This window comes from Jaculus jaculus, chromosome 9 (genome assembly GCF_020740685.1).
Source record: "Jaculus jaculus isolate mJacJac1 chromosome 9, mJacJac1.mat.Y.cur, whole genome shotgun sequence".
Classification (NCBI taxonomy): domain Eukaryota; kingdom Metazoa; phylum Chordata; class Mammalia; order Rodentia; family Dipodidae; genus Jaculus; species Jaculus jaculus.
In genome coordinates, this window is record NC_059110.1 from 132,981,861 (window position 1) to 133,009,170 (window position 27,310).

The window sequence follows — 27,310 nt, forward strand, 5'->3', positions numbered from 1 at the left end:
TCCTTGAGACAGGGTCTCTCGTAGCCTAGGCGGCATCAAACTCATCTTCTAGCCTTGTCTCCTGCCTTCACCTCCTCAGTGTGGGCATTACAGGCAGGCACCACCATGCCCAGCATTGCACCAGGTTTTTCTGTTGTTTCTCAGTGTTGAGGATCAACCCAAAGTTTCATCATGCTAGCCTAGTGTCTTGCCACTAAGCGATGCTCCTGGTTCTTATATTAGTTCTTTGTTGTTGTTGTTTATTGTTTTTTGAGGGTCTCACTCTAGCTTAGGCTGACCTGGAATTCACTATGTAGTCTCAGGGTGGCCTCGAACTCAATGGTGATCCTCCTACCTCTGCCTTCCAAGTGGTTGAATTAAAGGCATGTGCCACTATGCCCGGCTCAGTTTTTTTTTTAATTAATTAATTTATTTATTTATTTAAAAAAGAAGAGTGAGCCAGAGAGAATGGGTTTGCAAGGGCCTCCCACCACTGCAAATGAACTCCAGATGCATGTCCCACTTTGTGCATCTGACTTTCTGTGGGTACTGGGGAAGGGAAACCAGTCTTTTCAAGAAAGTACCCTTTGCCAGTGAATCCTTCATGTTATTTTTTAAAAATATTTTTAAGCATTTCTTTTCAAGTTCAGTTTTTCTTTAATTCATGCTATGAAAAGAACTGAGTTTTACACTGTTACTCAAGTGATACCTTTTTTTCTGGAATAGTTCCCCCTGTTTTTTTTCCAATTTTTTTAATTAACAACTTCATGATCATAAAAAAATATCCTATGGTAATGCCCTCCCTCCCCCCACTTCCTCCTTTGAAACTCCATTCTCCCATATCCCCTTCCCCTCTCAATCAGTCTCTATTTTGATGTCATCATCTTTTCCAACTATTATGATGGTCTTGTGTAGGTAGTGTCAGGCACTGTGAGATCATGAATAAGCATTTTTTTAATATTTTACTTTTATTTATATTTGAGAGAGAATGAGGCAGAGGGACAGAGAGGATGGGTGTCCAGGGTTTTCAACCACTGCAAACAAATTCCAGAAGCATGAACCACTTGCTTACGTGGGTCCTGAGGAATTGAACCTGGGTCTTTAGCTTTGCAGGCTCACACTTTAACCTCTGAGCCATCCCTCCAGCTGTCATGTTAGTTTTTTAAAGAGAAATTTGATGTTTTTTTCAAGTAGGAAAACATTCTGAAAATTCACTGACTTAGTATTCTAGTGGGGGTGTCAGTATGGTTAAAGCAGTGTGAGCCTTGATGCCTTTGTGTGCCGGGGCTGCAGACAGACCTGACAGTGCTGTCTGCCTCAAGGAGGCCTCTGCTGCCTCCTGTTGCTTTGTTTCTCTCCTGGTCATAATTTTTTTATTTTCCCCACAGCTCAGTCTAGCCCAGGCTGACCTGGAACTCACTCTGTAGTCCCAGGCTGTCCTTGAATTCAGTGATCCTCTTACCTCTTCCTCCCAAGTACTAGCATTAAAGGTGTGTGGCTATTGCTTGTTTGTTTGTTTTTTTTCCCAAAAAAAGAAAATTAAATATTTATTTATTTGCAAAGGGAGAGAGAGAGAGAGAGAGAGAGAGAGAGAGAGAGAGAGAGAGAGAGAGAGAGAATGAACAAACATGGCTATTCCAGGGCCTCTAGATCCTGCAAACGAATTCCAGATGCACATGCCACCATGCATCTGGCTTTATGTAGCACTGGGGAATTGAACTGCCTCCCAAGTGCTGGGATTAAAGGTGTGTGCCACCATGCCTGGATGGGCATCTTGTCTTTTTTGTATCAGTAGGGTTTATACTAACTTAAAAAAAAAAAATCTTATCTTTCCTCTCCTCTCCTCTTCTTTTCTCTTCTTCCTTTTCTTTTTAGGTACGGTCTCACTCTAGCCCAGGGTGACCTGGTATTCACTATGTAGTCTCAGGATGGCCTCGAACTCACAGCAATCCTTCTACCTCCCGAGTGCTGGGATTAAATGTGTGTGCCACCATGCCTGGCTCTTGTTCCTCATGTTTCTTTCCTGTTTTATGTTCTTAGGCATTTTATAAGAATGAAACTGTTGTCCATATAACAAGTATACTGTTTATTTGTTTTATTTTTTGTTTTATTTATTTATTTATTTGAGAGCGATAGGCAGAGAGAGAATGGGCTCATCAGGGCCTCCAGCCACTGCAAATGAACTCCAGACGCGTGCGCCCTCTTGTGCATCTGGCAAATGTGGGTCCTGGGGAATCGAGCCTCAAACCGGGGTCCTTAGGCTTCACAGGCAAGCGCTTAACCGCTAGGCCATCTCTCCAGCCCAAGTATACTGTTTAGTATTCAGTATAGCTTTTTAAAAATCTCTCTCCGTGTGTGTGCGCATGCGTGTGTGTGTGTTCATGTGTATGAGTATGCACGTGTGTGCACTGGCTTGGGTGTGGTGGTCAGAGGACAACTTTAAGTGTTGACCTTCTTGCCCTTTACTTTCAGGCAGGGTCTCCTATTCACTACTGCATGTGCTAAGCTGTCTGGTGCTTGAGCTTTCAGGATTCTTCCCCCTCTGTGTCTACTTGCTGTCGGTGTGCTAGGATTATAGACATGTGCTTTCATGTCTGGCTCTACTTCAGTTGTGGGGTCTGGTCTCTGGTCCTCACACTGTCTGTCCACGTGCTTTACCTACTAAGCTGCTTGCCCAGCACTGTTTTCTTTATAGTTAACAAAAGGCTCAGTTTTAGAGTTATTATTAGTATTTTTTTTTTAGAGTCTCATTCTAGCAAGGCTGACCTGGAATTCATTATGTATTATTTTATTTTATTGAGCAGGGGGAGAGAGGCAGATAGAGAATAAGCATGCTAGGGCCACAAACGAACTCCAGAAGCATGCACTACTACCTAATGCATCTGGCTTACATGGGTACTGGGGATTCAAACCCAGGTCCTTTGGCTTTGTAGGCAAGCACCTGAACTGCTAAGCCATCTCTCTAGCCCTAGATTTACTTTTTTTTTCCCCTTTATTTGAGAGAGAGAGAGAAAAAAAGGCAGATACACACACACACACACACACACACACACACACACACACAGAGAGGGGGGGGGGGGGGGAGGGAGAGGGAGAGGGAGAAAATGTGGGGCCTCCAGGGCTTCTAGCCACTGCAAATGAACTCCAGATGCATGTGTCACATGTGCATCTGGTTTACATGGGGAATCAAACCTGGGTCACTAGGCTTCACTGGCAACACCTTAATAGCTAGCTCTCTGCCCCCGGTATTTTTTTAATTTTTTGTCTTGGAATTTAGAGTAGAAGTTTTTGTCCCAGAATGATCACTTTTTTAATTTATAAAATGAGAGAAACATATCTGTCTAGCAATTTAATTCAAAACTACCATGGGGAGGAAGGGAAGGATTAAAGATGGTGTCTCTGTCTTCAGGTATATAGCTCAAGCTAGTCTGGTATTTTCTAGAAAGTCCTGTCTGGCCTCAAATTCAGGAATCTTCCCCCTCAGACTCATGGTCTAGGATTATGGGCATAGGACATCTTGCCTGGCTCACTGATGGTATTCATGTTCAGACATTCTGCAGGTAGCATTTGTTTTCCATATTTCATGCCTTTAGATTAATTGGCTTGAATTAAGAAACTATTAGTAGATAAAATTCCATAAATATTTTTGTTTTGTTTTGTTTTGTTTTTTTCAAGGTAGTTTCCCACTCTTATCCCAGGCTGAGCTGGAACTCACTCTTTAGTCCCAAATTGCCCTTAAAACTCATGGAGATCCTTGTACTTCTGCCTTCTGAGTGCTGGGATTAAAGGTGTGTACCACCACACCCAGCTTTAAAATTTTTTTTTTTTTGTTTATTCTTATTTATTTGAGAGCGACAGAGAGAGAAAGAGGCAGAGAGAGAGAGAGAGAGAGAATGGATGCACCAGGGCCTTCAGCCGCTACAAATGAACTCCAGATGCGTGTGCCCCCTTATGCATCTGGCTAACTTGGGTCCTGGGGAATCGAGCCTCGAACTGGGGTCCTTAGGCTTCACAGGCAAGCTCTTAACCGCTAAGCCATCTCTCCAGCCCAACACCCAGCTTTTTTTATTTTTTTATTTTTTGAGACAAGGTCTCGCTCTGTAGCTCAGGCTAGCTTCAAACTCCTATTTCATCCTTCTGAATCTGCAATTAAAGATGTAAGCCACAATGTTTGATTATACATATGGGATTTATTATTTATTTATTTTGGTTTTTTGAGGTAGGGTCTTGCTGTAACCCAGGCTGACCTGGAACTCACTATATACTCTCAGGACGGCCTTGAACTCACTGAGATCCTCATGCCTCTGCCTCCTTAGTGCTGGGACTAAAGGTGTATGCCACCATGCCCGGCACATATAGGGTTTAAAAAAATATTTTATACTTATTTATTTATTTGACAGAGGAAGGGGGGGGTGAGCAAGCCAAGGCCTCCAGCCACTGCAAACGAACTCCAGATGTATGCGTCACCTTGTACATCTTGCTAACATGGGTTTTGGGGAATCGAATCTGGGTCCTTTGGCTTTGCAGACAAATGTCTTAACTGCTAAGCCATCCCTCCAGCTCTTGTTATTGTTTTTAAAACACTTTTATTTATTTTCAAGGAGTGAGGAAAGGAAGGGAGAAAAAGAGAAAATAAGAGAACGAGAGTGACTGTGATGCTAGGGCCTCTTGTTGGTGCAAGTGAGCTCCAGACGCAGGCACCATTTTTTCCTTCTGGCTTTACATGGGTACTGGGAATTTGAACATGGTCTGATAAGCTTTGCAAGCAAGCACACCTTTAACCCAGCCACCAGTTGTCCGTTATGCTTCCCTGCCCGGCATGGGTTTATTCTAACCCAAGCTTACCTGTAACTTACTCTGTAGCTCCAGGCTGGCCTCCAACTCACCTTCCCCCATAGTGCTTGGATTACACATGTGTGCCACCATGCCCAGCTTTTTTTTTTTTTTTCAGCTTGTATTCAGTGAATGTATTTTCATGTATTTAATGGCAGCTTTGATTTCTTTTGGAGTATTCCTATATTTTAACATGTTAGGGAGTATTTTTTCCCTCAAAAGTTTTTTTTCCCCCTTAAAATTTGTTTGTGAAAAGAGAGAGAGAGAGAGAAGGCATGCCAGGGCCTCTTGCCAATGCAAACAAACTCCAGACGCATGTGCCACTTTCTGCATCTGGCTTTAAGTAGGTATTGGGGAATTGAACTTGGACCATTAGGCTTTGTAAGCAAGTGCCTTAAACCTCTGAACCATCACCTTAGTTCTTCATCAAAAAATTTCTTAAGCCCAGCATGGTGGCACACGCCTTTAATCCCAGCACTCAGGAGGCAGAGGTAGGAGGATCGCTATGAGTTCGAAGCCACCCTGAGACTACATAGTGAATTCCCGATCCATCAGAGCTAGAGTGAAATCCTGCCTCGAAAAACAACAACAACAACAAAAACAAAAAACAAAAACCTTTTTAAGACCTCACCGTACATTTGAGTAGTCAGTGTGACAGATTGTCAACTTTGTACTTCAGGTGACACAAGGAGTGCCTCACCTAGTGAAAAGTGTGAATGCTACAGTGGAAAAGAATCGGGCTTCCAGTTGGTCCTAGTACTGATCGTGATAACACTGTTGGGATCTAAACTCTAGTGACATTAGGAAATGGTTCAGGAAAGGCGAATACATTTTATCACCTGAGACCTAGCCTATCTTAAAGAAATCTACTTTGGTCCTGTTTCTAACGTTTGTTGAGAAGCTTTGCGTTGGTACCTCAGCAGAACCAGTCACTGGCACAGTCTGGGTTTTGTGAGGTGGCTGTGTCAGCTGACTGTCCCTCACACTGGGGAAGGTGGCAGAGCCCGTGAGCTGATGGAGACTTGGAGCGCAGCCTCCAGTGTGCTGGCCAGCGTCGTCCACGCCGGGCCCTCACCAGCCCCATGCCCAGCCCTGCCTTTCCAACCGCCGCTGTGTGACGAGGAGCCTTTTCTGACAATTAGTTGTTTTTGATGTGACTTTCAATTTAAAAATCAGATCTTCTATTTTTCTAGAAGACTCTAACAAGACATGTGACAGCAGTAACACTAGTGCCACCACTGCCTCCACCCAGCCTGCTCTGGAAGTGAGTAGCTGCAGCAGTGAACTCAGTGCCTCCCAGAGTGGCTCTGCTAAGGCAGCCGATGACGCTGAGAGTGGAGAAAGAGACTCCCACACACCTGTCTCTCCTCAAGAAGAGATAGGTAAGCACACGCTTCATCCATTCACGGGAGTTGTTTTTTGCTTTTTTTGTTTTTGTTTTTTGTTTTTTAACATTTTCAATTTTTTTTATACAAAAGTTTGGTTGGGGGGAAGATTTAGATTTTCTTTATCCTTTTATTTTCATTAAACAAAACAAAAAACACAGTAGCACAACTCATTCTTTTTGTTTAAAGGAAACGTGAAAGCCCCTTTCCCCAAATATAACCACCACCAACAGTTTGGTGTGTGCCGTTTTAGCTCTTTCTCCCTCTGGCCATAGTCACATATGTCTGTTTATAGTTTTTTGTTTTTTTTTTTAAACATAAACGGGATCATTCTGCATGCATTGTTCTTGCATTTTTTTTTTTTTGTTTTTCACTCAATACTACATGGTAGGAAGCCCTTTTCATGTTATGAATTAGTCATCCTTTTTAATTGTTGCATGATACTTGATTACCAATGGTAGTGCTTTTTAACACCCTTAGCATGTATCTTTATGTGCTTGTGCAAGTATTTCTAGTAGTGTAGAAAACAGTAAATGAAATTAGTGGTCAAATGGCAGGTACATTTTAAAAATAATGTAGCCACTGCTTAATTATACATGAAAAAGGGGCTATGCTAGTAATTTATATATAGGCATGTTCCCCCATTCTCACACTTAAATGCAATAGTATTAATCCTCTTATTTTTCCCCCCAGTGCTATAAAATATTTCATGAGAACATTTGTGTGTCCCTCTTTATGAATATGGTTAACTTTCTTTTCATAGACTTGTTAAACTTTTGTGAATTGATGATATTTTTCCATAGTGAGTTTTAGAAACGCCTCATATATTATGACTATTAATATGTTTTCCATATGTTTTTAGATTTTCTATGTAGTCATACAGAAATTTTAGTATCTTATGTGGTTAATCTTTTTCTTTAGGCTTTCTCCAAATATTTCTGTCTTATTGAAGAAGATTATTTCAAGAATATAAATGTGTTATATAATATTTTCTCATATGCTTTTATAGCATTATCTTTCATTTATTGAGTATACTTTTATACATGGTATTAGGTGGGAAATGTGTTTTAATTTGGATCTTTTCAGGTGTAAGTAACTAAACTAGCTTATATGAAGAAGAAATTTAATTAGCTTATATAACTTATTTAATTTGGAAGTCCAGGCTATCATAAGGCATGAGTTACAACAAGCCTCTTCTCTCTTCCCTTTGAAATCTACACATACTGTGTGTTAATTTTAATTTCCTAATACAGAGAAGCTTTTTTTCTAAGCTGCAGGTAAGATGGCACCAGCACTTTGTTCCGTGTCTTTCTAAGGTTTGTTTCTCAAAAGCAAAACCTGCTTCAAATCAGAAAGGAAGGAATTTCCATGGCCTACCTTGGATTGTATTGTCTAAGCCTAAAGGTTCCTTTGTGTGGTACCTTAAATTTGTCAGGTCAGGATATGATTTATCTTAATCTTGTGGCCCATGAGCCAAAGTATAAACTTATTGCCTTTCTTCCCCATTGTTCTGATGGGGAGGGCATGCTTTGATAAACCTAGGAGGTGACCATGATGGAACAGTGCAATGCAAGCAAAACATTCCCCTCTAGAGGCCATTCTGGTTTTTCTTTTTCTTTACATGGGTACAGGGGACTTGAACCCTGGGACATCAGGCTTTGCAAGCAAGCTCCTTTAACCACTGAGCCACCTTTCCAGCCTGAATTTTTATTATTATTATTATTTATTAGCGGGAGAGAGACAGAAAGAAAATATAAATGGGCATGCCAGGACTTCTAGCCATTGCAAATGAACTCCAGACACAAGTACCACCTTGTGCAGCTTGCTAATATAGGTACTGAAGAATCAAACCTGGGTCCCTAGGCTTCACAGGCAAGTGCCTTAACAGTTAAGCCATCACTCCAGCCTCCAATGTTTACTTCTGTTAAGGAGAAGAACCATACTGAGTGTGTGCTGAAGACTGTAGACATCCACATGAATGGAAAGTCACTTGATAGAAATCCTTCATGCACCTAGCAGTGAGTTGGGGGCAGGGGCTTGGCATGGAGTTCCACAAATGCTAGAACACTAGGTGACAGGTTCCGTGGAACAACTGCTATGCAAATTGGCTAAAAGGCCTTTGAAGAATGCAAAGGGCTGGGGAGAGATGGATCACAGGGAGGCTTTGACCTTTTTTAAAAAACTATTTTTTTTTATTTGAGGGAGGGAGAGAGAGAAAAGAAGGGAAGAGAGGAGAGGAGAGGAGAGGAGAGAGAGAGAGGAGAAGGAGAGGAGAGGATAGGTGTGCCAGGGCCTCAAGCCACTGCAAATGAACTCCAGACACATGCACCATCCTGTGTACCTAGCTTTACATGGGTACTGGGGAATTGAACCTGTCTTAACTGCTAAGCCATCTGTCCAGACTGACTAATAAGGGAGGCTTTGAGTGTGTGGTCTGAACAAGACATGGAAGGAGTAGAATCCATAGGTAATTGTGGTGATTACATGATGTTTGCCTAGTCCATTCTGATTTTTAATTTTAGAGAAGGAGAGAGAGAGGGAGACAGAGAGAGAGAATTGGCACACCAGGGCCTCAGCCACTGCAATCGAACTTCAGATGCTTGGACCACCTAGTGGTCATGTGTGACCTTGCGCTTGGCTCACCTTTGTGTGTCTGGCTAACGTGGGCTCTGGAGAGTCAAATATGGGTCCTTAAGTTTCACAGGCAAGCACCCTAACTGCTAAGCCATCTCTCCAGCCCTGGTCCATTCTGTTTTATCAGACTTGTCCCTGCTGGCTGTTACCTATGTTGGGTGGTTGATGATTGCTATACAATCAGCCATACACATCGTTCTAGCAGGTTTGGAGTTTTTTGTTTTTTTCTTTCTTCCTTTGCAATAGCTCTTCTGTACAGATTCCAAGGAGCCCTACAAGTATCTAAGGAACAGTGACTTGTTTCAGGGTCCCTGGTGGTGAGGGTCTCTAACCATGGCCCCTTTTCTTCCTTACCGTGACTGGTAGGTGAGTAGCCCCAGCACTCAGATGCCCAGGTCGCCTAGGCTGTCCGCGGTGGCTGAGGGGTGGACAGCAGGTCCTCGGTTTTCACAGTAGGCTTGGGGCCCTGAGTGCACTGGAGGCCCTGGACCCTCAACCTTGTTCTCTTCCTCATCCTCCAGGTCAAACCCTGGGGCTGAGTGGGGTCCTCCTTTCTTCTGTTTGCACTAACCTCAGCACCCACAAAGAATAAGTTCTTCACAATATGCATCATGGCTGCACACGAGGGGTTCTTTGAAAAGCACTTGCTATTCCGTTGCTGCCGTCACGAAGTCTGAAGTAGATCGAGCTGTCCTCGAAGCCGGCCGTTCAGGAGGTTATAGATGGATGCTCCCACACAGGTGTTCAGCATCTTGGCATAAAAGCTTCAGCACAGGTCTCACTGGAGCTCAGGCTGACCCGGAATTCACTTTGTAGTTTCAGGCTTTCCTCGAACTCCTATGTCTGCTTCCCAATTACTGAGACTAAAAGCACAGGCCAAAATTTCAAAGGGGAAAGTGTGTGTGGGGGGAGGGAATTACCATGGGATATTTCTTTATAGTCATGGAAAATGCTAATAAAAATAAAAAATAAATAAAAATAATGATGTAGACAATGAAAAAAAAAAGCACAGGCCGAGATGAAAGAGAAGGAAGCAGGCTGACCAATTGTGTCAGAACCATGCACCCAGGCTACCAGCTTCCCAGCCTGGCATGGAAGGTCCTCAGCCCATCCTTCCATCCTGATTTAGTCTGTTTTCGAGTTAAAGATCTTAAAATACCCTGCTGGATTATTTAGGAATTAACTGCTTTTGACAGAAATCCAACTTGCTTACAACAAAAAGGGAATTTTACTCATAGAATTCCCAGCCAAGTCCAAGGCTGGTGACAGCTTCAGACACACCATTGGTTCCGGAAGCTGCGTGAGAAATCACACTGTCTACCTCAGTTTCTTCAGTCCAGGGCGATGATTGTTCTTGCAAGTCACACTTTCCTTTCTGCAGTAGAGGCAGAAGTGTCCGGACTCTGTAGTCTCACGGTGGCCTCAGACTCCTAGCTTTCTACCTCGGCCTCCCAAGCACTGGGATTAAAGCGTTCACCATGCCTGGTGGTTTGTTTGTTTTTTTTTTTTTTTGTTTGTTTGTTTTTTTTTGAAGTAGGGTCTCACTCTAGCTCAGGCTGACCTGGAATTCACTGTTTGTTTCAGGTGTCCTCGAACTCATGGCGATCCTCCTACATCTGCTTCCCAATGACTGGGATTAAAAGCATATGCCACCATGCCTGGCTCTTTCTTTTTCAGAGTGTGGAGAGAATTGGCGCTCCAGGGCCCCAGTCAGTTTACTCAAACTAGACATGTCCGCCATTTAGTGGGTATTTGCGATGGTGCACTTGGATCTGGAGTTAAACATAAGTCCTTAGGCTTCACAGGCAAGAGCCTTAATCACTAAGCCATCTCTCCAGCCCTCTTTTTTTTTTTTTTTCCCTAAGTAGGTTCTTACTCTAGTTCAGGCTGACCTGGAATTCACTGTGTAGTCTCAGGGTGGCCTCGAACTCACAGCAATCCTCCTACTTCTGCCTCCCTAGTTCTGGGATTAAAGGCATACACCACCATGCCTGGCTTTCTTTTTAATTTTAATATATTTTATGTATTCATTTGAGAGAGAGAGAAAAAGGCAGTTAAAGAGAGAGAATGGGTGTGCCAGATCCTCTAGCTATTGCAAACAAGCTCTAGACCCTTGCACCACACGCAAGTGTGGTTTATGTGGGTACTGGGGAATTGAACCCATGTCCTTAAGTTTTGCCAGCAAATAGCTTAACCACTGAGCTATCTTTCCAGCCCATCTTTGTCCCTTCTTGCCTAAAGTGCTACCTTTGTAATATATATTAAACTTTCTCCTTGAAATTATCAGCCTGTAGTGTATTAGTTTGAAAAATAAAGTCTTGATCAATTTTCCAGTGGAAATTAATTTTATATATATATATATATATGTATATATATATATATATATATATATATATATATATATATATATATATATATATAACTATTTTGATAGGTATATTTATGTTTAGCCACAGTGGAATTCATGGGTACATAAAGCATACATTGCTTTTGAGTGGTTCAGTCTGTCACTTGAAAAAATTAAGTTATTAAGAAACTGTTGAGAGGTCTTTATTATATTGAAAATAATCCATTTGATTATTACATTAATGAGTTTACACAAAAATATCTAGCTTCACTAGAGGAAAATTCATTTTTTACTTAATGTTTACAAACTTAAAACTGATTAATTAGAATGTCAGTGAAAATCTTTCATGAATTAACTGTACCCTTTTAATATATCTATGTTGAATATCCAAGTCAACTTTTTGGAGGCGCTATGTTTGTTACTGATAACTTTCTAGTGGTTACTAAATGATGAGTTTTGAAACAGATAAGCAGGCTTATTTGTATTTCCTATAAAATAATGAATGACTCACAGTGAAATTCTAACATGTTTTCTCCTAAGTAAAACCCTTCAGCAAGAATGATGTGTGCTGTGGCTAGTCAAAGACTTCATCTCATCACTTTTACAGATCTCAAATGTCCATGTAAGGTTTGGATAAATAAGGCAGTTGTAAGAGTACTTACTTACTGTCAGCAATTACTCTGTGGATTTTTCATTTGCTAATAGGTGATTTCAGATCAGAGAAGTCAAATGGAGAAGTGAGTGAGTCTCCTGGCACTGGACGAGGAGCCCCTGGCTCCACCCGCATCATTACCAGGTTACGAAATCCAGACAGCAAACTCAGCCAGCTGAAGAGCCAGCAGGTGGCAGCTGCAGCCCATGAAGCAAATAAATTATTTAAGGAAGGCAAAGAGGTGTGTTCTGCTTAAACAAAAATTTCTGCCATATGCATCATCACACTTGTATTGTACATGGTACTGGGGAGGCAGTTCATTGGTGAAAGGCACTTGCTTGCAATGCCAGTTTAACTGGGTTTAATTTCTCAGTACTCACCTAAAGCCAGATTCATAAAAGGTGGTACATGTGCCTGGCATTTATTTGCAGTAGCAAGAGACCCTCATATAAACACACAAACACACACACACACACACACACACACACACACACATTTTTTTATTTATTTTGTTTTTTCAAATAAGGTATCACTCTAGCTCAGGCTGACCTGGAATTCAGTATGTAGTCTCAGGGTGGCCACCTACCTCTGCCTTCCAAGTGCTTTAATTAAAGGCATGAGCCACCATTCCTTGCAATTTTTTTTTTTCAGTATTTCTTTTTTTAAAAAAACTTTATTAGCATTTTCCATGATTATAAAAAAAATCCCATGGTAATTCCCTCTCTCCCCCTCCCACTTTCCCCTTTGAGCAAATTGTTTTTAATTCATTTATTAGCAAGAAAGAGGGAATGGGCATGCCAGGGCCTCTAGCCTTTGCAGCCAAACTCCACACTCATGGACCACATGCATCTGGCATGCATGGGTTCTGGGGAATCAAACCTGGGACCTTAGGCTTTGCAGATAAGCACCTTAACAGCTAATCCATCTCCCTAGTTCTCCTCCCTCCCCCAATTTTTTATTAAAAAAAAATTAGGGACAGGATGTTCATAGACCTACTTTTTTGTTTGTTTGCTTTGAGATAGGGTCTTACTCTAGCCCAGGCTGACCTGGAATTCACTATGTACTCTCAGGCTGGCCTCAAACTCACAGCCATCCTCCTCCCAAGTGCTGGGATTAAGATATGTCCCACCATGCCCAGTTAGACCTACTTATACAATTGTATTTTCTCTATTTCAAAGAGTGCAGGGGATAACAAAAGGAAATTGTTAGGTTTGTATTAAGGTTAGTGTAGTTGTACATCCAAATTTTAGCTCATACATTAGAAATGTTATGAGAAGGCTGGAGAGATGGCTTATCAGTTCAGGCGCTTGCCTGCAAAGCTTAAGAACTCCTGTTTGAATCTTCCAGATCCCACGTATAGACAGATGCAACAGTGACCCAAGCATGCCATGCCTCGCATGCTCACAAAGGGGTACACCCGGCCGGAGTTCACCTGCTGACAGGCCCTGTCTGACGTGCCCATTCTCTCTCCTTGCCTCTTTCTCTATCTCTCAAAAAAAAAAAAAAAATGTTGTGGGAGAGTGATATTACATGATTAACAGTCTAGAGAGATAAGTCCTGTTCTTTATTTTATTTTTTATTGATTGATCTTTGTTAAGACAGGATCTTGCTATATATCCTAAGCTGGCCTCAAAGTCACAATCTTTCTTCTTTTTTTTTTTAATTTTTTTTTTGTTATTTTTATTTATTTATTTGAGAGCAAAAGAGAAAGAGGCAGATAGAGAGGGACAGAGAGAGAATGGGCACACCAGATCTTCCAGCCACTCCAAATGAACTCCAGATGCATGCGTCCCCTTGTGCATCTGGCTAATGTGGGTCCTGGGGAATTGAGCCTCAAACCGGGGTCCTTAGGCTTCACAGGCAAGTGTTTAACTGCTAAGCCATCTCTCCAGCCCTCTTTTGTTTTTAAATATTTTTATTTATGTATTTGCAATCAGAGAGAGAGAAGAGACACAGACAGACAGAATGCCAGGGTCTCCAGTCACTACAAATGAGCTCCATGCACATGAGCCTCTTTGTGCATCTGGCTTTATATGGGCCTTAGGCAATTTAAACCAGGTCCTTAAGGCTTTGCTAACAAGCACCTTAACTGCTAAGTCATTTCTCCAGCCCTCAAATGCAATCTTTCTGCCTCACTCTCCTCAGAGCTTGGAGTACAGGTGTGTGCCACTACTGCAAAGCCTTCCTTATCACCTGGTAGTGAGAGTCTGCTCCCCACTGTGGTGACACCAGCGAACCTGCAGCTGTAAACTGGAGCTTTCTTTGCCTGGAGCAGCAAAGCATCTTGCTGAGATTATGACCAGTACAGTCAAAGCTAATGCTATCCATAGCACACACCTCGCTGTGTGGATGGAATAGTGACCACATCTCTGTTTCAGATTTGAGGATTATGTGCGCAGTAGGATACGCAAGAATAACAACATCACATTATTTACTCTGACCCTGGCTAATCATACATTTATTTCATAGGAATACATTATGCACATTAATAGTGAATATGAAATAGTCTTTGTCAGAAGTATTCTGATACTTGTTTTTGTAGTCTCTTTTATTTAAAAATTGAAGAAGAGGGGAAAAAAAGAAGAGAAGAAGCAGATGGAGAGGCAGACAGAGAGAGAATGGGTGTGCTAGGGCTTCCATCTGCTGCAAACGAATTCCAGATGTATGAGCCACCTTGGGCATCTGGCTTATGTGAGTCCTGGGGAATCAAACCTGGGTCCTTTGGCTTTACAGGCAAATGCCTTAATGGCTAAGCCATCCCTCCAGCCCTTATTTTAATATTTTTATTTCCTAATAGAGAGGGGGGGGGAGGGGGGGAGAGAGAAGAGAGAGAGAGAGAGAGAGAGAGAGAGAGAGAGAGAGAGAGAGAGAGACAGATAGTGGAAATGTATGGGCACACCACGGCTTCCTGCCACTGCATGTGAACTCAAGATGTATGTACCACTCTGTGCATTTGGCTTGATGTGGGCACTGAGGCACCGAACCTGAGCTGGAAGGCATTGGAAATAAGCTCCCTTTATTCCCTGAACCATGTCCCCAAACTTTTTTTTTTTTTTTTTTTTTTTTTTTTTTTGTGGTAAGGTCTTGCTCTAGTCCAGGCTGACCTCAAACTCATGGTGACCTTCCTATCTATGCCTCCCAAGTGCTGTAATTAAAGGTGTTTGCTGCCATTCCTAGCTTAACTTGATTTTAAATTTTTGAACAGTTCAGTTATAAGTTATATCTTTTTTTTTTTTCCCCCTCGAGGTAGGGTCTCACTGTAGCCCAGGCTGACCTGGATGGAATTCGCTACGTAGTATCAGTGGCCTTGAACTCACTGCGATCCTCTCTGCTTCTCTGGGATTAAAGGCGTGTGCCACCATGCCTAGCATAAATTGTATCTTGTTTGAAATGAATTATTTAAAGACCGTTGGTCAGAAAATATTTGCACTTTTTGACATGAACAATGAAGTGTATATTTTCTTGGTCAGGTACTGGTTGTTAACTCCCAAGGAGAAATTTCAAGGCTGAGCACCAAAAAGGAAGTGGTCATGAAAGGAAACATCAACAATTACTTCAAGTTGGGTCAAGAAGGGAAGTACCGTGTCTACCACAATCAGTACTCCACCAATTCTTTTGCTCTGAACAAGCACCAGCACAGGGAAGACCATGATAAGAGAAGGCATCTTGCACATAAGTTCTGTCTGACTCCAGCTGGAGAGTTCAAATGGAATGGTTCTGTTCATGGGTCCAAAGTCCTAACCATATCTACTCTGAGGCTCACCATCACTCAGCTAGAAAGCAACATCCCTTCATCATTTCTTCATCCCAATTGGGCTTCACACAGGTAAAGGAAACCGGGCTCTCAAAATGGTCATTGTAGGTGTGCACCTTAAAATGTTGACACCAGGGAGTGAATTGAGAGGTCCTTGTGGTCAGGAGAATGTGAAGCTGAAGCACGTGGGAGCTTTGTGGGCCCTGAGGCAACACTGGCCTGTGGACGGGTGTTAGAAACTAGTGTCTTATCTGTGGAATCCAGGGGAAGCCAAACTGTAACACTGCAGGAGGTTATGACTCTGGGAGGAATCAATGCTACCTGGATTGTTTACAGTGGGTTTTCACCATGATTCTGTGAACTTGACACTGGAATCATGAGAAATTACAGTTAGCGTGCTTTTCATTTAAGTTCAACAAACTAAATGACTTCCTTCTTCTAAAATGTAGGGCTAATTGGATCAAGGCAGTTCAGATGTGTAGCAAACCCCGAGAATTTGCCCTGGCTCTGGCAATATTGGAGTGTGCTGTTAAACCCGTTGTGATGCTGCCAATATGGAGGGAGTCTTTAGGCCATACCAGGTGAGTGAGTTCTGAGCCGTGTTCACTACAGTCACCACGAATGAGTGAATGGTGAACAGGATGAGCAGTGGACACTTTCACAAATGCTAGTTCATTGGTAACAATAAAAATGTGGAGAGAAGCCAGGCATGGTGGTGCACGCCTTTAATCCCAGCACTCAGAAGGCAGAGAGAGGTAGGAGGATCGCCATGAGTTCAAGGCCACCCTGAGACTCCAGAGTGTATTCCAGATCAGCCTGGGCTAGAGTGAGACCCTACCTTAAAAAAAAAAAATTAAAAGGGGAAATTTTTTTTTTAAGATAGGATCTCATTTTAATGCCCTCTCTCCTTTCTTCCCCCTCCCCCCTTCTCTAAATACACACACACGTATGTATGTATGTATGTATGTATGTATGATGTATGTACCTGGCTTTTTGTGGGTATGTGGAATCAACTCCAGGTTGGTAGACTTTGCAGGCAAATGTCTTTAAACCCTGATCTATTTCTCCTGCCCACATTGGATGGATTTGGAAAACTTTAATTATTCTTCAAGAAGTTATTACTGGGTTGGGCTGGAGAGATGGCTTAGCAGTTAAGGTGTTTACCTGCAAAGCCAAAGGATCCTGGTTCGATTCTCCAGGGCCCACATAAGCCAGATTTTCAAGGGGGCTCACTCATCCGGAGTTCATTTGCAGTAGCTGGAGGCCCTGGGGTATCCATTCCCCCCTCCCCTCATCTCTCAAATAAATAAAATATATTTTAAAAAATTAAAGAGTAGAAGTTATTACTGGGTTGAGGTGATGATGCAGTGGTTAGAAATCCTTGCTGTAAAAACCTCATGACCAGAGTTTTGATTCCCACAAAACCAAATGGGCAGTGGTACACACGTCTATAATACCAGTGTGCCTACAGCTAAGGAAGGAAGAATCAGGAAAACCCCAGTGCTTGTGGGCTGGCTGTTCTGGCATTTCTATGGACATCATATATTGATACCATCATTTCCCTCCTTCCTGTCCCCACTCAGCTGAGGGTCCTCCTTAGTGGGATTGCTGGTATTCACCATGGAGCTGTAGGTTATGAGTTGTGAGAGCAGTGGTCATTGTGGAGTGGGGGGGGGGTGCCTTATTTTTTGAAACAAGGTTTCACACTAAGCCTAAAGGTCATTGATTATCTAGACTAGGTAGCAAATAAGCCCAGGGCATCTTTCTCTGCCTCCCAAGTTCTTTGTTTCCAGTCACATGCCACCATGCCTAGCTTTTCTGTGGATAGTGAAGATCTATAGTGCAAGAGCTTTACCCGCTGAGCGTCTCTTCTCCCCCGCCCCAAGAACGCCTTCTGTGATGAAGATGTGAGGTAAAACTGAATACTGAAATAATTTTTAAAACTTTTAGAGACTTAAAGCAGTATGGTACCATGCCCAGCCTTTTCATTTGTTTGTGGGTTTTTGTCTGTTTGTTTTGGTTCATGTTTTTCAAGAATTTTTTAAGTTTTTTAAAAATTTTTATTAGCATTTTCCATGATTATAAAAAAAATCCCATGGTAATTCCCTCCCTCCCCCCCATTAAATATTTTTTTATTGATAACTTCCATAATTGTCAATAGTAACCCCCTTGGTGATTCCCTCCCTCTCCCCACTTTCCCTTTTGCAACTCCACTCTCATATCCCCTCCTCCTCTCAATCAGTCTCTCTTTTATTTTGATGTCATCATCTTTTCCTCCTATTATGATGGTCTTGGGTAGGTGGCGTCAGGCACTGTGAGGTCATGGATATCCAGGCCATTTTGTCTCTGGAGGAGCACGTTGTAAGAAGTCCTACCCTTCTTTGGCTCTTACATTCTTTCTGCCACCTCTTCCACAATGGACCCTGAGCCTTGGAAGGTGTGATAGAGATGTTTCAGTGCTGAGCACTCCTCAGTCACTTCTCAGCATCCCAAGGTCACTGCCTTCTGAAAAGAGAAGCTTATGTAACCAAAAGTGAGAGTAGCATTAATATAAAGGTATGAACATTAATAGAAGTGCATACCAGGCAGTTTGGTGAGCATAGTATATACATTTAGTCAGACAGCAGCAGACGTTATACCCCTGGGGCTCATGACTACCCTTGGTGTAGATTTTCAGTATCAGAGATGTATTCCCTCCCATGGGGTGGGCCTGTAGCCCAATTAGAGAGTGGTTGGTTTCCCCCATTAACAGACATGCCACTATTGACACCTGTTGGCTCATTTGGCCTGGCTAGGCAAATATAAGGCTTGTAATGTCCACTGATGATTTTTCTCTCCCATTGAACTGCATGCAGCATAACTTTTTCCAGCTTTCTGTCAGCTGGTCTACATGGAGGATGTTTTTAGCTCGGCTTCAGCAGGATTTCTCAGTGATCTTTAGCAACAGCGTCTTGCCATCTATTCTTTGGTGGGAAACCAAGAGCCTCAGCAATGGCCTGTAATGTTTTGGGGGTATCAGTGACCTCCCTGGCCAAAAACTCACTAGAAAGATTTCATTCTCATCCAAGATGACCAGAAACTCACTCAAAAAATCTTAGGATCTGTGCGTGGTGGTATGCACCTTTAATCCCAAAACTCAGGAGCCAGAGGTTGGAGGATCACCATGAGTTTTATGCCACCCTGAGACTGATGAATTCCAGGTTAGCCTGAGCTAGAGTTTGACCCTACCTCAAAAAACAAACATACAAAGAAAAAAATTAGGGACCATGACTCCAATGTTTTCTTCAACGAATGCTAGGGATTAAATTCAAAGTCTCATAATGCTAGACAAATACTGTACCCCTGACCACATCCACAGCCCCTAAAGGGAGTTTTTGTAAATTATAATCCCACAGGGATAGGAAATATGGCAGTACCTTTAAGCCATCTCTCCAGCTCTGAGACGGGATCTCTCTACTGTAAACTTTGCATCCAGCTATGTGTGAGAGCCAGGGAGAACTGAGTTCAGGTGGACAGACTTTGCAAGGAAGCCCCTTCAACTGTTGATCCATCATTCCATCCCAAGAGAGTGCTTAGAGAATTTGGAAAGGGGATTGTGTTGGGGATTGAACCTAGGGCCTTGAACATGCTGAGCAACCCTTTGCCACTGAGCTGTACCCCCAAGTTCAGTTTGTTGTACTTTATGATTTCAAATTATAATGAAAGGAATATTCCAGCAGCACCAACATCCACCCTTCAAAACAGGAATAAATTTAGTATGAAATTTTTAGGATCTCTATAAAGCAACCTTAAAATAACTAAAGTGATAGATTTTCCAGCTCTCGGATCCCCTCCTTACAGAGAAGTCTGTTGTGTCTGTTTTAGTATTTATTTATTTATTATTTAAGAGAGCGAGAGAGGCTGCACGTGTGTATAGACGTGTAGGGCCTCTTGTCACTACAGGTGGATTCCCGACACACGCGCCACTTGTGTGCTGGAGAATAGAAGCCAGGCCATCGGGCGTCGCAAGCAAGCACCTTTAACTGCTAAACTACTTCTCCCACCCCAACATTATTCTTTTAATCACTTTGAAATACGCACACACACATGCACACACACCCCTAAGTGACCATGGTGGCACACACATAAAATCCCAGCACTTGTACTTGGAAGGTGGAGGAAGAAAAATTAGGGATTCAAACCCTGATGCATGTACATAGCTAGTTCGAGGCCAGCCTGGACTATGTGAGACCATATCACAAAAAGTAAATCATAACTGAAAACTTAAAATATATTTGCCTTGGGAATAGGATTTTTTCCTCCTAGAGCCATGGGATTCTTGATCAAAATAATAGTAATACTTAGTTGAGGAAAGTTAATCTGAGTGAGTAGACAAAGGAAAAATGGGTGTCAAGAATGGGTATTAGCCAGGTGTGGTGGCGCACGCCTTTAATGCCAGCACCCTGAGACTCCATAGTGAATTCCAGGTCAGCCTGGGCCAGAGTGAGACCCTACCTTGAAAAACAAAAACAAAAAGGCTGGAGAGAGCTTTTTTTTTTTTTTTTTTTTTTTTTTTTTCAAGTTACAATAGTTGAAATTTGTATTTTCCAGAAGATACTGGGAAGTGGATTAGAACAGGGAATCCAGAAAGAGACCTAAACATACATGGGAGTCGATCTGTGGCAACTGCACATCAGGAAGAAGGCATTGTTTTAGGGGACTACCATTTAGAACATTGCCTTAGGTTTTTAGCTCAATAGATGAAGTGTTCTTTGTTTTGTAATATTTCATTACTGGGGGCACAGAGAGAGAGAGAGAATGGGTGTGCTACGACCTTTAGCCACAACAGGTGAGCTCCAGGCATATCTGCCACTTCGCACCTGGCTTATGTGGGTGCTGGGACTAGAACCTGGGTCCGTGACTTTGCACCAAGTGCCTTACTGCTGATCCTCTCTCCAGCCTAGAGATTTCAAAAGAATAAAAAAAGAAAAGAAAGAAAAACAGCCCTAAAAATAAAGAAAAATTTAAAACAAATCAGGATTTTTTTTGTTTGTGTTTTTTTGAGGTAAGGTTTTGCTCTAGCTCTGGGTCCTCTGGCTTTGTAGGGAAGCACCTTAACTGCTTAGTCATCTCACCAGCCCAATATACCTTCTGTTTAAACAGATATAAAACCAAAATGTCATAGACCAGAAAAGTAGATACGTGTATTTAAAATTCTTAATGTGGTAGGATGTTGTTAAAATCAAACTCAAGAAACAGATGACAGACTGAGGGAAATATTTACACCAGAAATGGAAGTTGTCCTTAACTGTCCTTTTATAAATGAAAAGGACTAACAGTCCGGTAAAATAAGACAGGGTTTGACAGGCTTGTGCAGAAAAATAATGAAAGGCTGGTAGGTATAAAAAGTGATTACCTCTGTCATAATTATAGAAACCTGGGATAGTATTTTTTTCACCTCACTTTGCCTAACAGTGGAAATTTGATACTAACTCTGCTGAAATGAAGGTATGGAACTGCAGAGTGGGTTTGTAACTGATTGTGCCAAATAGTTCCAAGTGTTTCTGAGGCTGGTTTTGGAGGCAGAAAATTAAAGCAACCACCGCCTCCCAGCAGTGTATGAGACCCTTACTGAGAGTGTGGCTAGTTAGAGGCTGAGGTCCTGTGATAACAGGACACAAAGTTTTCTTTCTTTTTTGATTTTTTGAGTCAGGGTCTCGCTGTAGCCCAGGCTTTCCTGGAACTCACTCTATAGTCTCGGGGTACCCTCGAGCTCATAAGCAGTCTTCCTACCTCATCTTCCCAAATATGGGAGTAAAGGCATGTACCACACCTGGCTGGCCTTTCCTTCCCTTCCTCCCTTCCTTCTTCCATTCCTTCCTTTCTTTAAAATATTCTATTTATTTATTTAAGAGAGAGAAAGAGACAGAAAGAGAGAGGAAATGGGCACTCCATGGATTCTAGCCACTGCAAACAAACTTTGGACACATGCGCCACTTTGTGCATCTGGCTTATATGGGTCCTGGGGACTCGAGCCTGGCTGGGTCCTCAGTCTTTACAGGCAAACGCCTTAACTGCTGGGCCCTCCCTCCAGCCACCAGGCCCCCTTAAATGGTCTACTTTCTCACCGCCTCTGTCTCACTGCCTTCTTTTCCTCTGTCCCCCCAATAAATAAAGGAAAATAAAGGAGAAGGTAGTTGGAGAGTGTGAGATTTGTTTGCTTTGAGGCACTTTATGTAGCCCAGCCTGGCCTTAAACTCATGTCCCTACTTCAGCCAAGTGCTGAGATTAAGGACAAGCACCACCGTGATGATTTTTTTTGTTTTGGTACCTTTTGGTTTGGTTTATTTATTTATTTACTTTTTGTTCATTTTTATTTATTTAGCTGAGAGAGAAAAAGAGGCAGAGAGAGAGAGAGAGAGAATGGGCATGCCAGGCCCTCCAGCCACTGCAAACAAACTCCAGACCACGTGCGCCCCCTTGTGCATCTGGCTAATGTGGGTCCTGGGGAACCAATCCTTGAACCAGGGTCCTTAGGCTTCACAGGCAAGTGCCTAACTGCTAAGCCATCTCTCCAGTCCTTGGTTTGGTTTTTTGAGGTAGGGTTTCACTGTAGCTCAGGCTGACCTGGAATTCACCATGTAGTCTCAGGATGGCCTTGAACCCACAGCAATCCTCCTACCTATATATAGTGAGACTATATAGTGAATTCCAGGTCAGCCTGGACTAGAGTGAGACCTACCCTACCTCAAAAAACCAACAAAAAAAAACCAAATCATAGCTTTAGCTGGGCCGAATGGTGCATTCCGTTAATCCCAATACTTGGGAGGCAGAGGTAGGAGGATCTCCCGTGAGTGAGAAGCCACCCTGAGACTACACAGTGTATTCCAAGTCAGCCAGGGTACAGTGGAACACTACTTCAAATAACCCAAAACAAAGAAAAGGTAGCTTTGGCTAGAGTGATGGCTTAGTGGTTAAGGTGTTTGCTGGCAAAGCCAAAGGACCCAAGTTTGGTTACCGGTACCACATAAAGCCAAATACACAAGTTGGCGCATGCACCTAGAGCTTGCAGTGGCTGGAGGCCCCGGTGTGGCAGTTCTCTCTGTCTCTGTCTTCCTCGTCCTCTTGTCTGTCTTTCAAATAGATAAGTTAAATAAATGTTTGGTTTTTTTTTAATACGAGTGTTGGGGCTGGAGAGATGGCTTAGTAGATAAGGCAGTTGCAAAGCCTAAGGACCCAGGTTCAGCTCTCTAAAAGCCATATAAGCCAGATGTACATGGTGGTGCATGCATCTGGAGTTCATTTGCAGTGGCTAGAAGTCCTGATGTACCCATTCTATCTCTATCTTCTTCTTTCTCTCAAATAAATAAATGTTATATAAATACGTATTTCAAGCCCAGCACTCGGGATGCATAGGTAGGAGGATCGCTGTGAGTTTGAGGCCACCCTGAGACTACATAGTGAATTCCAGGTCAGCCTTGGCTAGAATGAGACCCTACCCAGGCAGTGGGGTTGTGGAAAAAAGTTAGCTTTATGTGGTCAGTCATACTGTTTGTAATGGCCTATATAAAGACTTCCATAAAAGTTTTCTATTTGCATGAAATTTTAAAAAAAAATTGCTTATTTATTTATTTGAGAGAGACAAAGAGGGAGGGAAGGAGGGAGGAAGACAGAGAGAGAGAATGGGTACACCAGGGCCTCCAGCCCCTATAAACAAACTAAATGTATGTGCTGCCTTGTGCATCTGGCTTACATGGGTCCTGGGGAATCAAGCCTCAAACTAGTGTCCTTCGGCTTCACAGGCAAGTGGTTTAACCACTAAGCTATCTCTCCAGTCAGCCCTGCATGAAATTTTTTTATGAGAGAGAGAGAATTTGTGCACCTGGGCCTCTAGCCACTGTAATAGATCTCCGGACCCATTTGCCACCTCGTGTGCATGTATGACTTTGTGCATCTGGCTTATGTGGGATCTGGGAAGTCAAGCATGGGTCCTTAGGCTTCACAGGCAAGTGCCTTAACCGCTAAGCCATCTGTTCAGTCCCATTTTTTTGAAATGTTTTTATTCACTTGCAAGCAAGAGAAAGAGAGAGAGTCCTGCGTGCACATCCTCCAGTGCCTCCAGCCATTGCAAATGTGCTCCAGATGCATGGGCTTTTCATGGGTACTAGGGAATCAAACTCAGGTGGTTGGGCTGTGCAGGCAAGTGCCTGAACCACTGAGCCATCTCTCCAGCCCCTTTTTGCCTCTTTTTAAAAAATTAAACGGATTTAATTTGTTATTCCATGTTTTCTTAGGTTACATAGGATGACATCAATTGAGAGAGAAGAAAAAGAGAAAGTTAAAAAAAAAGAGAAAAAACAAGAAGAGGAAGAAACAATGCAGCAAGCTACGTGGGTAAAATACACATTTCCAGTTAAACATCAGGTAATGTATCCTGCGATCTTTTTAAATAGTTCTAACCATTTTTGAGTATTTTAATTTAATTTACTGTTTTCACAGTCTTAATTGAGTTAAGGTGAAGCACATCTTACAGTTTTATAAATGTAGGTTTGACTTCATTCAATGAGAACATTTTGTTAAAATCATTATGAAGCTGAAAAATTTGTTAAGTTTCACATTTTAGAAGGATTGGTGGGTTCCTTCATAGATCTTTGGCTCCCAGTGATAATTTAGTTGGTTGGTAAATTGAATTACTTTACCTGACTCTTAACTTGGGTTTGACACAGGTATATACTACAAGATGTACTGTATAAACGTGCTGCTTGACCACTGTGTTTTCCTGTGTACCAGGTTTGGAAGCAAAAAGGAGAGGAGTATAGAGTAACAGGATACGGCGGCTGGAGCTGGATTAGTAAAACTCACGTTTATAGGTTTGTTCCTAAATTGCCCGGCAATACTAATGTGAATTACAGGAGAACAGTAGAAGGAAGTAAGTCATTAAATTGTTTAAATAGTCATAGTTGATATAAAATATTCAGTATTTTAAGAGTAATCTTTTTCTGTAGGACCACTTATATTAGTTTCTCAGAAATTCATAGTAATTGAACTTGTTTTAGATAAATGCATTTTTCAGAGTCTTTTAAATAGTTTGCACAAAATTAGTATTGATAGGGTTTTTTTTTAATTTTGTTTTGTTTTTTGGTGGTTTTTTTTGAGGTGTGGTCTCTCTATAGCCCAGACTGATCTGGAATTCACTGTGCAGGGAGCAAAGGTGTGGCCACCACGCCCACCTGAAAGTTTGATTTCACTCTAGTCTAGGCTGACTTAGAATTCACTATGTATTCTCAGGGTGGCCTCGAACTCACGGCAGTCCTCCTACCCTTGCCTCCCGAGTGCTGGGATTAAAGACGTGAACCACCACGCCCAGCTTTCAAGTTTAATTTTTTTGTTTTTCAAGGTAGGGTCTCACTCTACCCCACACTACCTGGAATTCACAGTAGAGTCTCAGGGTGGCCTTGAACCCATGGCAATCCTCCTACCTCTGCCTCCCAAGTGCTGGGATTAAAGACATGTACCACCACACCCGGCAAAAGTTTAATATTTTTTTTTTGTTTTTTTTGAGGTAGGGTCTCACTCTAGCCCAGGCTGACCTGGAATTCACTATGTAGTCTCAGGGTGGCCTTGAACTCACTGCGATCCTCCTACCTCTGCCTCCCTAGTGCTGGATGAAAGTTGTGCACCTCCACGACCAGTTGAAAGTTTAATTTTTTTTTTTTTTTACTGCCTTCCTCCATCTCTCTACACCATATTATTGTTTTTCTTAAAATCAAACAAATTTTATCTCTTTTAAAATATTTTATTTATTTGCAAAGTGGGGGAGAGAAGAAGGAGGAGGAGAAATACATACAGAGAAAATGGGTGTGCCAGGGCCTCCACCTACTGCAAATGAACATCAGATACATGCTCCAGAAAGTTTAATTTTTAATAGAATGGGTGGAGGTCTTGGTGTATCCATTCTCTATCTGCTTCTTTCTCTGTCATGTATATATATTATTTTTTTTTTGAGAAAGTGGCACATGCATGCAGAGTTCAGTAGCACTGCCAAGAGATCCTAGTGTGCCCATCTCACTCATTCCCTTTCTGCCTTACAAGTAAATAAATAAAAATATTTTTAGGATAGATTTTTTAAAATTATTTATTTATTTGCGAGAGAGAAAGAGGCAGAGAGAGAGAATGAGTGCACCAGGGCCTTCAGCCACTGCAACAGAACTCCAGGTGCATGCGCCACCTAGTGCATCTGGCTTACATGGGTCCTACAGAATTGAACCTAGGTCTTTTGACTTTGCAGACAAACACCTTAACTGCTAAGCCTTCTCTCTAGTCCAGTAAAAATATTTTTAAGAAGTCATAGCTGCCGAATTATTTTTTTAAATTTTTATTTATTATTTGCAAACATGGAGACATACACAGGTGGGAGGGGGCTGTGGGTGCGTCAGACCCTCTGGCTGCTGCATGTGAATTCCACACGCCTGTGTCGCCTTCTGCATGTGGTTCCATGTGGGCATTGGGAATTATTGCACCTAGTCTTTAAGCCCCGCCGGCAAGGGCCTTAACTGCCAAGCCGTCTCCCCCCCACCATCCCCCTTTTTTTATATAAAGAAAGCTATTTGTGCATGTGTGCAGACATGTTTGTGTGTGTGGTGTGTGTGGACTGGGGTTAGAGATTGCTGTCAGGTAACTTTTTAGTTGCTCCCACCTTATCTTTTGAGGCAGGGCCTTCCACTGGTCCAGCTCCCCCACCAAGCTAGACGATTTGTCAGCAAGCCCCCGCGCTCCTCCTGTTTGCAGATTCCAGAGCTAGCGCTCCAAGCACGTGCCCGGGTGTTTGTCTTGTCTTGGTTTGGTGTGGTTTTGGTTTGTCGAGGTAGGGTCTCACTCTAGGCCAGGTTGACCTAGAATTCACCTTGTAGTCTCAGGCTGGCCTCAAATTCACAGCAATCCTCCTGCCTCTGCCTCCCAAGTGCTGGGATTAAAGGTGTGCACTACCATACCCGGCTCTTTTTAAACTTTTTAAAAAATATATTTTAGCTATTTTTACTTATTTATTAGAGACAGAGAGAGGAGAGAGAGAGAGAATGCCAGGGCTTCTAGTCACTGTAAATGAATTCAGATGCATGTGCCATTATGTGCATCTGGCTTAAGTGGGATCTGGAGAATTGAACCTGGGTCCTTAGGCTTTGCAGGCAAACAACTTAACCTCTAAGCCATCCCTCCAGCCCCCTTTTTAAACTTTTTATTGACAACTTTCATACATGTAGATAATCTTCCATGATATAGCTCTTCCCCTACCCTCCCTTTTTTCTATTCCCAAATTCCTACTCTACTGAATACCTCCTTCTTCCAATGAGTCTCTCTTCTATTTTGATGTCATCATTTTTTCCCTCCTATTGTGCAGGTCTTCTGTAGGTAACCTCTGCCATGTGAAGCCATGAATATCATGGCCACTTTGTGTCTTAAGACAGTATTGAAAACTCTTTTCCTCATGTCCAGTTTTTATATGCTTGTTCAGAAAACAGTTTTACCAACTGAGCTATCTCCCCAGCCCCTTAATTTTTTTTAGTAACCTGAATATAAGAAAGAATTTGGGTTTTTTTGTGGTTTTTGTTTGTTTGTTTGTTTTGTTTTTCGAGGTAAGATGTCATTTTAGCCCAGGCTGACCTGGAATTCACTATTGAGTCTCAGGGTGGCCTCAAACTCATGGTGATCCACTTATCTCTGCCTCCCAAGTGCTGCCATTAAAGGTGTGC

General features: G+C 42.4%; 1 protein-coding gene across 9 annotated transcripts in view; it reads left to right on the forward strand.

The window, feature by feature from the left end:
* Positions 1–27,310, forward strand: part of Bptf (bromodomain PHD finger transcription factor) — a 137,607-nt gene that overhangs the window by 54,356 nt on the left and 55,941 nt on the right. For 5 of the 9 annotated variants that reach the window (XM_045158567.1, XM_045158572.1, XM_045158577.1 and 2 more), the window contains exons 6-11: positions 6,006–6,194; positions 11,884–12,071; positions 15,301–15,656; positions 16,034–16,165; positions 23,858–23,987; positions 24,354–24,492. In XM_045158567.1, the coding sequence (XP_045014502.1) occupies positions 6,006–6,194; positions 11,884–12,071; positions 15,301–15,656; positions 16,034–16,165; positions 23,858–23,987; positions 24,354–24,492 (1,134 nt within the window). The remainder of the gene's footprint in view (positions 1–6,005; positions 6,195–11,883; positions 12,072–15,300; positions 15,657–16,033; positions 16,166–23,857; positions 23,988–24,353; positions 24,493–27,310) is intronic. The other 4 variants (XM_045158569.1, XM_045158573.1, XM_045158570.1 and 1 more) reach the window with 2 other exon arrangements.